This window comes from Balaenoptera borealis (assembly GCF_965194805.1).
Source record: "Balaenoptera borealis genome assembly, chromosome: 8".
Classification (NCBI taxonomy): domain Eukaryota; kingdom Metazoa; phylum Chordata; class Mammalia; order Artiodactyla; family Balaenopteridae; genus Balaenoptera; species Balaenoptera borealis.
This window is the reverse complement of record NC_138865.1, coordinates 115,299,123-115,313,449: the sequence shown is the minus strand read 5'-3', so window position 1 is coordinate 115,313,449 and position 14,327 is coordinate 115,299,123. Positions and strand designations below refer to the sequence as shown.

At 42.9% G+C, this 14,327-nt stretch overlaps 1 protein-coding gene across 1 annotated transcript in view; it reads right to left on the bottom strand.

Annotated features, from left to right (window-relative positions):
- Positions 1-14,327, bottom strand: part of GLE1 (GLE1 RNA export mediator) — a 40,897-nt gene that overhangs the window by 2,793 nt on the left and 23,777 nt on the right. The window contains exons 7-14 of the mRNA XM_082403456.1: positions 9,971-10,202; positions 9,260-9,372; positions 9,030-9,099; positions 5,012-5,154; positions 4,717-4,907; positions 4,106-4,235; positions 3,227-3,331; positions 461-543 (exon numbers count right to left, since the gene is read on the bottom strand). Coding sequence (XP_082259582.1) covers positions 461-543; positions 3,227-3,331; positions 4,106-4,235; positions 4,717-4,907; positions 5,012-5,154; positions 9,030-9,099; positions 9,260-9,372; positions 9,971-10,202 — 1,067 coding nt within the window. The remainder of the gene's footprint in view (positions 1-460; positions 544-3,226; positions 3,332-4,105; positions 4,236-4,716; positions 4,908-5,011; positions 5,155-9,029; positions 9,100-9,259; positions 9,373-9,970; positions 10,203-14,327) is intronic.

Here is a 14,327-nt window from a genome sequence, read left to right as displayed (position 1 = left end):
CTGCCAATGCCTTTCCCCACTTTGAAAGGCCAGTGAGTTGAGAGGAATGAGAAGGGTCCTTGAAGGTGAATGCCACAACAGAGTCAAGCAAACTGGCTGACCAATCAGTTTCACCAACTGATTTACTGAGGGGGTTTGCCTCCTTGGTTTCATTCATGACTGCATGTAAGCACCATCCCAGATTATCTGGGGGAGTTTAGAAAAGAAGAGAGTTTAAAAAATGTCAGGTATCTGAATCCAAGATCTTCCTAATTTGTTTTTTTTATTTAGTCAACAATATTTAAGAGAGACTTCAGAAGCGTTTATTCAAATAACAAAGAGGAGAAGGATGGGAGCAGATGTTACATGTAACACAGGTGCTTAACTGAGTCAGAAACAACATGTAACAGCAGCCACGGTATCTGACGTCATAAGTTTTCACCTACCAAATCCCCTGGTGTCTACTCAACAAGTCTAATACCTGGGGAAGTAGTCCTCTTTGATGAGAAGTATCATCTTCCAGAACTGGAGCTGGTACTGCTTCATGAGGGCATTCCCACACACCTAGAGGGGAAGGTGGGCACCGTCAGAGCAGAGAATGAAAATTCACACTCATATGAGAGATCCATAAAGGACAATCAGACCTTTGCCTTTTGTTCCTATCAAGAATTTCAACCACAATGCCACTTAGCCAGCTAAGCAAGGGAATTAAAATCCAGCCTTCTTCTGAAGCGTTTCTCATATATGGTAACACCTGCATTTAACCAGACTGCCAGGTAGCCAGGGGTTTCAGAAAACGTGAATCAAGCTTAACTTACTATTGATTCAATGGAACAGGAGAGAAAGCCCAGAGATAAACCCACGCACCTTTGGCCAACTCATCTATGACAAAGCAGGCAAGGATGTACAATGGAGACAAGACAGCCTCTTCAATAAGTGGTGCTGGGAAAACTGGACAGCTACATGTAAAAGAATGAAATTAGAACACTCCCTAACACCATACACAAAAATAAACTCAAAATGGATTCTAGACCTAAATGTAAGACCAGACACTATAAAACTCTTAGAGGAAAACATAGGAAGAACACTCTTTGACATAAATCACAGCAAGATCTTTTTTGATCCACCTCCTAGAGTAATGGAAATAAAAACAAAAATAAACAAATGGGACCTAATGAAACTTCAAAGCTTTTGCACAGCAAAGGAAACCATAAACAAGACGAAAAGACAACCCTCAGAATGGGAGAAAATATTTGCAAACGAATCAACGGACAAAGGATTAATCTCCAAAATATATAAACAGCTCATTCAACTCAATACTAAAAAAACAAACAACCCAATCCAAAAATGGGCAGAAGACCTAAATAGACATTTCTCCAAAGAAGACATACAGATGGCCAAGAAGCACATGAAAAGCTGCTCAACATCACTAATTATTAGAGAAATGCAAATCAAAACTACAATGAGGTATCACCTCACACCAGTTAGAATGGGCATCATCAGAAAATCTACAAACAACAAATGCAGGAGAGGGTGTGGAGAAAAGGGAACCCTCTTGCACTGTTGGTGGGAATGTAAATTGATACAGCCACTATGGAGAACAGTATGAAGGTTCCTTAAAAAACTAAAAACAGAATTACCATATGACCCAGCAATCCCACTACTGGGCATATACCCAGAGAAAACCATAATTCAAAAAGACACATGCACCCCAATGTTCACTGCAGCACTATTTACAATAGCCAGGTCATGGAAGCAACCTAAATGCCCATCGACAGATGAATGGATAAAGAAGATGTGGCACATATATACAATGGAATATTACTCAGCCATAAAAAGGAACGAAATTGGGTCATTTGTAGAGACGTGGATGGATCTAGAGACTGTCATACAGAGTGAAGTAAGGCAGAAAGAGAAAAACAAATATCGTATATTAACGCATATATGTGGAACCTAGAAAAACGGTACAGGTGAACCTGTCTGCAGGGCAGAAATAGAGACACAGATGTAGAGAACAAACATATGGACACCAAGGGGGGCAAGTGGCTGGGGATGGTGGTGGTGGTATGAATTGGGAGATTGGGATTGACATATATACACTAATATGTATAAAATGGATAACTAATAAGAACCTGCTGTATAAAAAATAAATAAAATAAAGTTCAAAAAAACCCAACCAAACAAAAATAACTTTACTATTGATTCTAAAGGTATGACATACTTCCCATATTGTGACTTCAGGAGCTTTAAGGTGACTAGAAACTGTTGGCGTTATAGGCCAAATGGTCCCAGATTTGTTATGGCATGTGCCCCAAGCCTTTATTCTTTAAGAACTGTCTCCTTTCCACAGAAACCCTTACCCTTTCCCTATAGTGGGTCCCTAATAGGCAGTTAGGACTATACGGAGCCTTCTAGATGAGACTGGTGCCTGACCCACGCTGGTTAATCATATTTTCTCTCCTGGGAATTAGCAATCACAATGGTGGGACATTAGTCCCATTACACTGGGTGACCACACTGAGGCTGAGGGATATAGCCCAGGATGGCATCTTCTCCACTATGCACAGAAAACGTCAGAAAGTTGGCTTATAGAGCAAGAAGGAGGCAACCTGCAGGAAGAGCAGACATGAAAGACCACGTGGTTCCAGAGGGAGGCTGCCTTGCTACCTGGTGACATTCCAGTTCCTGGTTCCAGGCCCTGATGAGATTCAACCGCACATCTTACCCTTGATTCTGGAGTGAGTCACTTCTATATCCCTAAAACAAATTCCTTTTCACTTGTAGTGGGATGTACAGTTTTCTGTTCTTTAGAACGAGAAGACAACCACACAGAGAAGGAAAGTACACTGGGAAGAAAAATCAAAAGCTAGGTTTGTCTTGGGGATCAGGAAAAAATTTATGACACTGGACCCTAATGCTGTCCACCATTAGTCTCTATTTCTTTTTTTTTTTTAGCTCCTAAAATCCTTGTAATTTCCTAAGTGATAAAGGTAAAAAGAGTATCTTTTGTTGTATATATATTTATGTATTTTTAAAATTTTTTGGCTATGCGGCATGTGGGATCTTAGTTCCCTGACCAGGGATTGAACCTGTGCCTTCGCAGCAAAAGCACAGAGTCCTAACCACTGGACCGCCAGGAAATTCCCATTAGTCTCTATCTCCATATTCCTTTCCCAGTCACGTCACACAGTGGCCCAAGGCTGCTTCAACCACTGGCTCTCTCTCGTGTGATAACTGTATTACGTACCTCCAGGAAATCAAAGAGGAGGGTGGCTGTCACATCTGACAGGGGCTCCATGTTTAAGATCTGTGCCAACCAGCGCCAGCCATGATTTAAGCCATGAGGGTGAATCTGGGAGGAGAGAGGCTTGGTCACTGTTTAATCTCATTTTATGCAGAGATCTAAATTTCCACCGTTATCATCCAGCCATTACCAACAGGACATGAACCCCCAGATCATCTAACCTAAGCACATGCCACAGGGCAGAAACAACACAAGCCAAACAAATTCTGTTTTTAAATACTGCATATATTGGTACCCACACATTCTTCACAGCATCCCTTCAACACAGGGCTGTCAGCTTCAGTTTCAGGGATTCCACAGTTACGCTCATAGACATTTTATTTATTATTCTTGGTATCTTTAGCACAGAACCTGGGACATAGCAGATGCACAATAAAAACTTCTTGGATTCAATCAACCTATATTCCTTTCTCTTTAGGTTTCCAAGTCCATCAACTTCTCCAACCCTCTAATCTCCATTCCTTGAAAAAAGGACTGGGCTGGGAGGTCAAAGCCCTGGCCCCCAGCCGTGGCTCTGTCATTGACAAGTGTGTATCACAACAGCTTGCTAAGCCTCCGTCTGTCCATCTGTGAAGTAAGGTATGTGACCTAGATGGCCTATAAGGCACCAATTAGTCTCTGAACAAATGACTCTGATGATCCAAAAGTTTCCTAATAATCAACATCAACTTCTCTGAAGAGTACCTATGAAGCAGCAACAGTCTTTAACTTATCATGTGACTGGACTGCCTCTCTGAAAGGTCAATATTTCCTGCAGGTAAGATACACTAATGTGGACTCTGGTCCAACCTCTCATTATCGATACTAAGCCGCTTCTACTACCTCTTGTCGGTTTCCATACGGCCACCGGAGCTGGATGATGGCAGCGTAGAGACGGATCATCCCAGACATGCGTTTTAGAAAGTTGTCTTGCTGTTCTACTCTGGAATCCGTCACTTGGTAGCCAAGCATCCTATGTGGGAAGAAAATATTCAGTGTGACAAGGCCAAAGTGAGGGTGTCCAATTACTTTTTATGGCTAAAAGTAACAATATATTATTATTACATTTAGCATTATTATTAATACATTTTTACATGCTACTCACATCTATTATCAAATCTGTGCATCATATAAACCCTGAGAAGTAAATTCCCAGGAGGTAATGGATACCATTACCCCCATCTACAAGTCATGAAAATAATGTTTAAAGAGATTAAATGATTTCCCCATTTTTGCAAATCTATTAAAAGACAAAGCAGGGATAAAATTCTAAGACCCCTGGATTCTAAATCCAGTATTCTAAAGCCATCCAGTTTGCACGAAAGACACTGTATTCTCTGATAGAATGTTCAAGGTACATAAGAGATGTTCTGAGGAGAGGAAACAAATCCCAGTTCTATTTCTATTTCATTCATCACTCTAGGGATAGTGAGTAAGGAGAAAAACAACTTCACCTCTGATAATCTTCCAAAGCCATTCCCTCTTTGAAAGCTGGATAGAAAGGAACAGAGTAAGGACACTTCTTGTGCAGATGAGCAAGGATGAGGTCCCCCACTTTGGGGTGGAGCTCCCAGATCCCGGATGCCACGACTGCGATGGGGAATGCTGCTTCATGATGGGAGGCCACTTCCTCCTCCCCTTGTTTCTGGGAGCACAGAGAGGGGGTGATTTTAAGTTAATACTCGAGAAAGGTTTAAAGGTTGTACACCAGCCTCTTCTTCCCATACCTTTGGCAACAAGGTTCCTCACCACAAATTTCTCTGCCAGTTTGTACTGGACAAAGTCCAGGCCCTGTGGGTTAAGTGTGACGGACACAGAGCGCCCACCAGACTGAACGGGTTTTCCAGAGAGTAAGCTGTGGATCTTGTCAAAGATCTCCTTCAGCTTTGAGCCTGGGTATGAAAGACAAAGTTAGTGAAAAGATACAACTGCAGTCAATCTATTTTTTTCATCACTGCAGTAACAAATCCTCTATACAAACCCAGCTCTGCAGCCCTACAGAAAGTCAGAGCCTAAAGCCAAAATACAGATGTGGGAAAATGTATGACAATCAAATCCATGCTGTGGGGGATGAGAAAGTACACAAAGCGTGGTACTATTTCGAAGGAATTCCTTATTTGCAGAGTGAACTAATTCTGAAACTGACACAGCTGAGAGATGAGCAGTAGTATAGAAATCGGTGTTGAATTGTTACAGATGCCACGGGTGTGGCGGATGTCCCTAGAGAAGTCATTTGCAACTCTAGGGAAAACCTTCTGAAGGATCTTCCCCAACTCACAGTCATTCCCCCCTTCTCTTGGACCTGCCTTCCTCCATCCTCAGCAACACAGAAGCTACATTTGTATTACAGATCCTGTGCGCCCCATCTTCCACACTGGCTAGTTAGATTAGGACTAGTCACGCTGAGCTGATCAGCCAGCTGACAGAGTCGACTCCTTGAAGTGGCCGCTCCTGAGACACATACACATGTAAGCAGTGGGGTTGCCCCTGCTATGTGGACCAAAGAACAGCAGTCTACAAAATTAGAATGGAGGTGGACAGAGGGAAGCCAAGAGGAGAGAGAAAAGGGTCCTAAAATTTCTGGCTCCTGAGATCCAGCTCCATTCCTGCCATAGGTTCTGTGAAACTGCTTTTTAAAAATTAATTAATTAATTAATTAATTTAGGCTGCTCCAGGTCTTAGTTGCTGCACGTGGGATCTTCCTTGCGGCACGCAGGATCTTTTTTTTAGTTACGGTGTGCGGACTTCTTAGTTTCGGCATGCAGACTCTTAGCTGCGGCATGCATGCGGGATCTAGTTCCCCAACCAGGGATCGAACCCAGTCCCCCAGCATTGGGAGCACAGTGTCTTACCCACTGGACCACCAGGGAAGTCCCAAAACTGCTTTATCTTGAGAACAAACCCCCCCACCCCACCCATTTTTCCTTTCCTTTCTTTTTCTTTTTTTTTTTTTTTTTTGCTTAAGCAGAAATCTCAAGGCTAATAATCCCAGAAAAACAGAAACAGAGACTGTAACCTTACTGAGATATTAAAATGTGTACATTTCCATACAAATTTACTCAGCTCACCTTCCTGCTAAGTCATACCCTACTATTCCTTGACTGACGGTTTCAAAGGGTTCCACTGGCCAAATCCCCAGCCGGCCCCTCTCCCCGTGGCTCTCCAGTTAGGAAAATCAGGTCCCAACCCTATGCCTGATATGGCCTCCCACATCCCATATGCCACACCGGCACCATATCCTTCTTTAAATTCTGCTCCGAATCTAACTACTCACGGACACCCACCTTTAAAGAGGCAGCAATTAGGTCACCTCTCTCTGTCATTCAACATTTACTGGGCACTAACTCCAGAAAATGTTTGTGTCTGACTGGGCTGTAAGCTCTTAAAGGGCTTACGATAATGATGGAGACAAAGGGACATAGTTATGGAATAGGCAGGAAAATGAAGAATGGCAAAACTAGAGTCTAATCAGATATAGAGAATGAACTAGAGGAAGCAGTCAGGGGGATGACTCGCAGGTTTCAACTAAGGTGACCGAGTAGATAAGGTGCTATTGATTACTTAGAGCGAACAGGAGAAAAGGCAGGCAAGAGGAAGATGATGAGTTTACATCGGAACGTTCTAAACCTGACAAAGCTGAGGGACATCTAGGCAGAGCTGCCCCTCGGGTAGCTGGAGAGAGGGAACCTGAAGCTCAAAGGAAAGGAATGACCCAGCGACCGATCTGGGTGTCTGTGCGCAGAGGTCAAGTCTGACGCCATGGGGGGTCTTTAGAATGAGAAGAACTTCGGGGTGGAAGCACATCCCTGAGGACACACTTACCACTGATGTGGGGGCAGGAGACTGAGGAACCCACAAAGGAGAAAGAGAGGGAGGAGGAGAAGCTGGAAATTAATGCTGCTGCGGAAGCCAGAGGAGTAGAGGTGATGGAGGGAATAATCAATGGTACCAAAAGGCAACATGGGGACTTCCCTGGTAGTGCAGTGGTTGAGAAACTGCCTGCCAATGCAGGGGACACAGGTTCGAGCCCTGGTCCGGGAAGATCCCACATGCTGCGGAGCAACTAAGCCCGTGAGCCACAACTACTGAGCCCATGAGCCACAACTATTGAAGCCCGCGTGCCTAGAGCCCATGCTCTGCAACAAGAGAAGCCACCACAATGAGAAGCCCATGCACCGCAACCAAGAATAGCTTGCTGCAACTAGAGAAAGCCTGTACACAGCAATGAAAACCCAGTGTAGCCAAAAGTAAATAAATTAACCAAAAGGCAACAAGAAAATTAGAAAATACTGAGAAGACACAGAATCAAAAAAAACAGATTTTAGAATGTGAGTGGCAGGCATGTTTAAAGGGAATGGAGCCTGTAAAAGGGAGTAATTTTGCAGAAAACAGGAGAGATCTCTCTTGAAGGAGATGGGAGGGGATGAGAATAAGGCTCCCGAGCCTCGTTCAAGGCTCAGGCAGAAGGGTAAGTGTTGGCCGGAAGGGTACCGCATCTTTTGAAGCAGGAGACGAAGAGGTAAATACAGCTGTGTATCGGTGCAAGGGGGCGCATCTGAGGATCTCACACCTGGCGTCTCAGATTTTCCTGATGAAGGAGGAGGCAGGGCTGCCTGCGGTCAACTGAGGGGTAAAGACTTGAGGATGAGCCTGAGGAGAGCAGCGAAGGTGTGGAACGGCTGTTCAGTCAACCTCGCCCCCGTTGCCTTGGCTATCAAAGGAAATGGCACTTTCAGTTCTAGAAAGTGATACGTGTTTACTTATTTAGATCTTGCCCTGTTCCAGAAGGAATTCCAGGCAGCCACGTGATATGGAAGTTCTGTCACGTAGCCTCTCAAGGGCAGGAACTGCAACTGCTTATGCTTTCTGGGCACAAGTTACTCAAGGGAACTGGGACCCAGGCTAAGTCAGAGCAGCTTGCCCGCTGCACGTGCTCCCCAGCCCCTGGGTAGCACAGTCTGTACTGTGGAGGCTTCCACATCTGAGCTCTGTGAAAATGAACCTCTGTTTCTAAAGAAGAAGAAAAAGGGGTCTTTCCCCTGTCTGGTTCTTCCTCTCTAAATCTCACGTCTCTGGAGAGAAAAGGAAAGCGTTCTCAAGTGTTAACAAGCAAGTTTCGAGTCTGGAAAAGCTAATGTTGTAGGACAAAAAGCAAAGAATACAAGTCACATCCTAGGTTCCCTTAGGGGTGCTTTCTGCAATAACTTCTAACTTTAGGTAAGAGCCTTCTTAAACAATTCACTTTTCTTTTTGGCTGCCTTGGGTCTTCATTGCTGCGTGCGGGCTTTCTTTAGTTGCAGCAAGTGGGGGCTACTCTTCGTTGCGGTGTGCGGGCTTCTCATTGCGGTGGCTTCTCTTGTTGCGGAGCACGGGCTCTAGAACGCAGGCTCAGTAGTTGTGGCGCACGGGTTTAGTTGCTCCAGGGCATGTGGGATCTTCCTGGACCAGGGATCGAACCCGTGTCCCCTGCATTGGCAGGCAGATTCTTAACCACTGCGCCACCAGGGAAGCCCCCAATAATTTACTATTAATATATAGCTTATTTTTTTTTAAATGTGTCAACAAACACATAATGATTACCTTCTACATGTTGAGAGAAAACAAAGGAGAGTAAGCTATATGCATATAGCTTATATACCTAATCCAAGGTCAACATTTGTTGAAATACATTCTATTCATGGGAACCTTACAGATAAGTGGATTTGGAATCTCAAAAAATACTTGTACGATGAAGTGAAGTGCCGTGTTCTTAATCCCTCTGACCAACCTGCAATGGTGGAGATTTGGCTCACTGGAATGGTGGCAGCCTTCTGGAGGTCCATCTTGATCTTTTTGGCCTGCCAGAAGAGAGCAGTGAGAAGGCAGACCGTGTTCTGAAGAGCTGAGTAGATGCCCTTACGGTTAGGGAATGTGACACGCTAGCTACATTCCTCTGGGACACAAGGCTGTGGGTGGCACCATGCGGCCCAGAGAATTCCCAACTCCCACCCCTCGTACCTGACTGTCTTTGCTGTTGCTCAGTCCCTCAAAGGCCAACACACACTGACGGGAGACCTCCTGCAGCTGCTGGTACCACTGCATTGTACTGTCTTGCACCTTCACCTGGAGGTCTGAGGGATGAAAGAAAGGATTTCATAATAGGAGAATTTATTAAACATTTAATATGAGCCAGGTACTGTTCTAATCACCTTATATATGCATTAACTGCTTTCACTGTCATAATAATCCTATCAGGTAGATTCTATTATTATCTTCATGTTACAGATAAGGAAAGCAGTCATGGAAAGGTTACGTAACTTGCCAAAGTCACATTGTCAGGAAGTACAAAAACTAGATTCCCACTGATCTGGCTCCAAAGGCAGCATTCTGAACCACTATGCTATATCGATGCTCTTATGTATTCAGTAAACATATATTCTATACATACTTATTTAAAATACTCAGTAGCAGCAATACTTGGAATAATACATCTACTAGAATTATACAGAATTTCAAGTCCTCAGGGCAAATGTTGGAATCTGACGTCAGGCTCCACATCAACGAAAACTAAATGTAATTCACTGAAAGTACTGAATTTTACATTATGTAAAAGTTCTGGTAAATTGTCCTGTAGCTTAAATATAATATTCAAAACACGTTCTTGTTTCTTTTCCCGTTCTGAAACTTTTACACATCAAGTTGAAGGACCATTTCCACACCAAGACCCACCTTCATTCAGTTTCCCTCCTGGGCCCTGCCTGGAAGCTGGGGGCTCTTTGCGGACCTCTGGCCCCTGCCGCACCTGTGACTCCTGCCGCTTTACGCGGGCCTCCTCTTCATCCTGCCTCCTCCTGTCCTCACAGGCCCTGGCGATTTCCTGCTGCAAGTCCACAAGGAGGTCCCGCATTTCCTGCAGCGCTCTCTCAGCCACAGCTTGCTCCTCTGCTGTGGGAAAGCCGTTCTGTCACAGTGACAGAGGCAGAGTTTAGTGGTTATTTCCTAGGTACCTGAGGTGCTGAATCATACCTCACACAAGTCCACAAATTTCTAAACTGGAATTGTGCCAGTGGAGTACCCACATTCAACACGTTGATACCTACTGCTTTCTGTTCTCTTAATGGTAATACCGATTTACCACCACATCCACAGGATCGACGGAGAGATTTTTCAATGCTCTCACCAACACTGGCTGGAATTACTTTTTTTTTTTTAAAAGATGGTAGCCAATTCTTTTTTTATTTTATTTTATTTAATTATTTATTTTTTGGCTGCGTTGGGTCTTCGTTGCTGCGCGCGGGCTTTCTCTAGTTGCAGTGAGCGGGGGCTACTCTTCGTTGCAGTGCGCGGGCTTCTCACTGCGGTGGCTTCTCTTGTTGTGGAGCAAGGGCTCTAGGCGCATGGGCTTCAGTAGTTGTGGCACGTTGTCTCAGCAGTTGTGGCACATGGGCTCTAGAGTGCAGGCTCAGTAGTTGTGGCGCATGGGCTTAGTTGCTCTGTGGCATGTGGGATCTTCCCGGACCAGGGCTCCAACCCACGTCCCTTGCATTGGCAGGCGGATTTTTAACCACTGCGCCACAGGGAAGCCCCTTGCTTTTGTTTTTAAGGAACAGATACAACACCCGTATGCTAACAGAAACATCCACTGGCAGACAGGACAAGAACAGCGTGGAAGCAAATGAGAAGGAAGCCAGACTTCTCCAAATATACCTTGTTTTGTAGTTCTGACTCTGGAATCACGTAAATGTTTTAAATAAGTATAAAATAAAATGAAATCCAGTTGGAAAAAACTCTTACAAAAGCAAAAACGAAACAAATGAACCCAACTGTTTATCAAGTTGGTAGCTTAACAATAAGGAGAATTATTTCAAGTGAAATGAAACAGTAATTTAATCATACATCCCTTAGCGGTATATAGCTGTAGGCAAAAAGAACTGCAAATCTTTTTTTTTTTTTTTTAAGATTTTTTTGATGTGAACTATTTTCACAGTCTTTATTACAAAGCCTTTGTTACAATATTGCTTCTGTTATTTATGTTTTGGTTTTTTGGCCGCAAGGCATGTGGGATCTTAGCTCCCTGACCAGGGGTCGAATCTGCACCCCCTGCACTGGAAGGGGGAGTCTTAACCACTGGATCGCCAGGGAAGCCCAAGAACTGCAAATCTTTTTTTTTTTTTTTTTTAATATTTATTTATTTATTTGGCTGCTCCTGGTCTTAGTTGCGGCATGCGGGATCTTTAGCTGTGGCATGTGGGATCTAGTTCCCTGACCAGGGATCGAACCAGGGCCCCCTGCATTGGGAGCACAGAGCCTTAGTCACTGGACCACCAGGGAAGTCCCAAGAACTGCAAATCTTAAACTGTTATCAGCAATCATATTGTTAGTATTGGTATTATTATTTTGAAATTACATGTTATGAAATTACACATATATATTACATATATACACACCTATATTTTACTATAGACAGTAGGGTAAGGTAAGTAAGTAATGTTCATTAATTTAGAAACTGAGATTTTCAATATGGGATAAAAATGATACATGCATAAAAGTAAAGAAGTTAAATAAATGCTGTAACCCTATACTCAAATGGAAAAGATCAGCATTAATTAATGATGCATTTTCACCTAAAAAAAAAACAACACAACACATTTCCTAGTTTAACCCATTGAAAAGGCCTAAAAACAATGACAAATCCTAGTAACTAATCTGTGTTTTCTAATACCTTTACCCATTAACAAGTAATAAGGCTTTGTGAAGAAATGCCCGATTCTAGCTCTGGAGAAGAAAATGTTCAAGATGAGGTAGAAACAGCTTGCCTGCTTTCTGCTGCAACAAGTACTACTGGGGCCATGTCCAAAGGACAGAGAAGCCAATGTGAAGGTGTTCCCACTGGACAATTTGAACAACAATGAATCTATAATAGACTGAAACATATTACACATCAAGTATATAAAATTTGTATGTTCTTAATGATAGTTAAAGAAAAAAGAACCTCAAGTCACTGTGGGAGAATACTAGAAAAGCATCTCAACACTCTGAAAACGGATAAAGGGAAAGAATCAATCATTTATCCTTCCTTCCCTATAGAGACTACACTTCAAGATAAATAGTTTACGGGGAAATTTTCTTCTTTGTAGTAGAATTCTAGCTAATAAATGTAGAAAAATGATAGCATTAGAAAAACTCAAAATTTACCACCCCTATTGAAATAATAGATATAAGTAATGATCAGCAATGGCTACTAAATCATTAGCTAAAGGCTCAGAGGAATCTTTAAAATGGAAGATAAGCCTGACGATATCTGAAGCCACTGGTTGATCTTAACATCACATATGGAAAGACCATCAGATACTCTACGCCTCCCAGTGTGATGCAGTAACAAATACACACTCCCAACTATGAAGTACTGTTGCAGGGGGAAAAAATTCAAACCTAAATCTGATCAAGCCTCTAGACTGCACTGTGCAGTAAGGTAGCCACATGAGGCTATTTACATTGAAGTTCATTAAAAACTTTTTAAAAATTAAAATTCAGTTCTTCAGTCACACTAGTCACATTTCAAGTGCTCAATAACCACATGTTGCTATTGGCTGCCGTATTGAATAGCATAGATATGGAAGATTTCCATCATCACGGAATATTCTCTTAGCACTGCCCTAGAGAAAGTTACCAATTCACAGGAAATACAGGGAATAAAAGAACATATTAGGGACTTCCCTGGTGGTGCAGTGGTTAAGAATCTGCCTGCCAATGCAGGGGACACAGGTTCAAGTTCTGGTGTGGGAAGATCCCATATGCCACAGAGCAACAAAGCCCGTGCGCCACAACTTCTGAGCCTGCGCTCTAGAGCCCGCGAGCCACAACTACTGAGCCTGTGTGCCTAGAGCCTGTGCTCTGCAACAAGAGAAGCCACTGCAATGAGAAGCCTGCTCGCCACAACTAGAGAAAGCCCACGTGTGCAGCAACGAAGACCCAATGCAGCCAAAAATAAATTTATAAAATACATCCAAGGTGAGAAGCAAGACGAACTACAATCCTGCAGCCTGTGGAACAAAAACCACATTCACAGTAAGACAGACAAGATGAAAAGGCAGAGGGCTATGTACCAGATGAAGGAACAAGATAAAACCCCAGAAAAACAACTAAATGAAGTGGATAGGCAACCTTCCAGAAAAAGAATTCAGAATAATTATAGTAAAGATGATCCAGGACCTCAGAAAAAGAATGGAGGCAAAGATTGAGAAGATGCAAGAAATGTTTAACAAAGACCTAGAAGAATTAAAGAACAAACAAACAGAGATGAACAATACAATAACTGACATGAAAACTACACTAGAAGGAATCAATAGCAGAATAACTGAGGCAGAAGAACGGATAAGTGACCTGGAAGACAGAATGGTGGAATTCACTGCTGCAGAACAGTATAAAGAAAAAAGAATGAAAAGAAATGAAGACAGCCTAAGAGACCTCTGGGACAACATTAAACGCAACAACATTCGCATTATAGGGGTCCCAGAAGGAGAAGAGAGAGAGAAAGGACCCGAGAAAATATTTGAAGAGATTATAGTCGAAAACTTCCCTAACATGGGAAAGGAAATAGCCACCCAAGTCCAGGAAGCGCAGAGAGTCCCATACAGGATAAACCCAAGGAGAAAGACGCCGAGACACACAGTAATCAAATTGGCAAAAATTAAAGACAAAGAAAAATTATTGAAAGCAGCAAGGGAAAAATGAAAAATAACACACAAGGGAACTCCCATAAGGTTAACAGCTGATTTCTCAGCAGAAACTCTACAAGCCAGAAGGGAGTGGCATGATATACTTAAAGTGATGAAAGGGAAGAACCTACAACCAAGATTACTCTATCCGGCAAGGATCTCATTCAGATTCGATGGAGAAATCAAAAGCTTTACAGACAAGCAAAAGCTAAGAGAATTCAGCACCACTAAACCAGCTCTACAACAAATGCTAAAGGAACTTCTCTAAGTGGGAAACACAAGAGAAGAAAAGGACCTACAAAAACAAACCCAAAACAATTAAGAAAATGGTCATAGGAACATACATATCGATAATTACCTTAAACGTG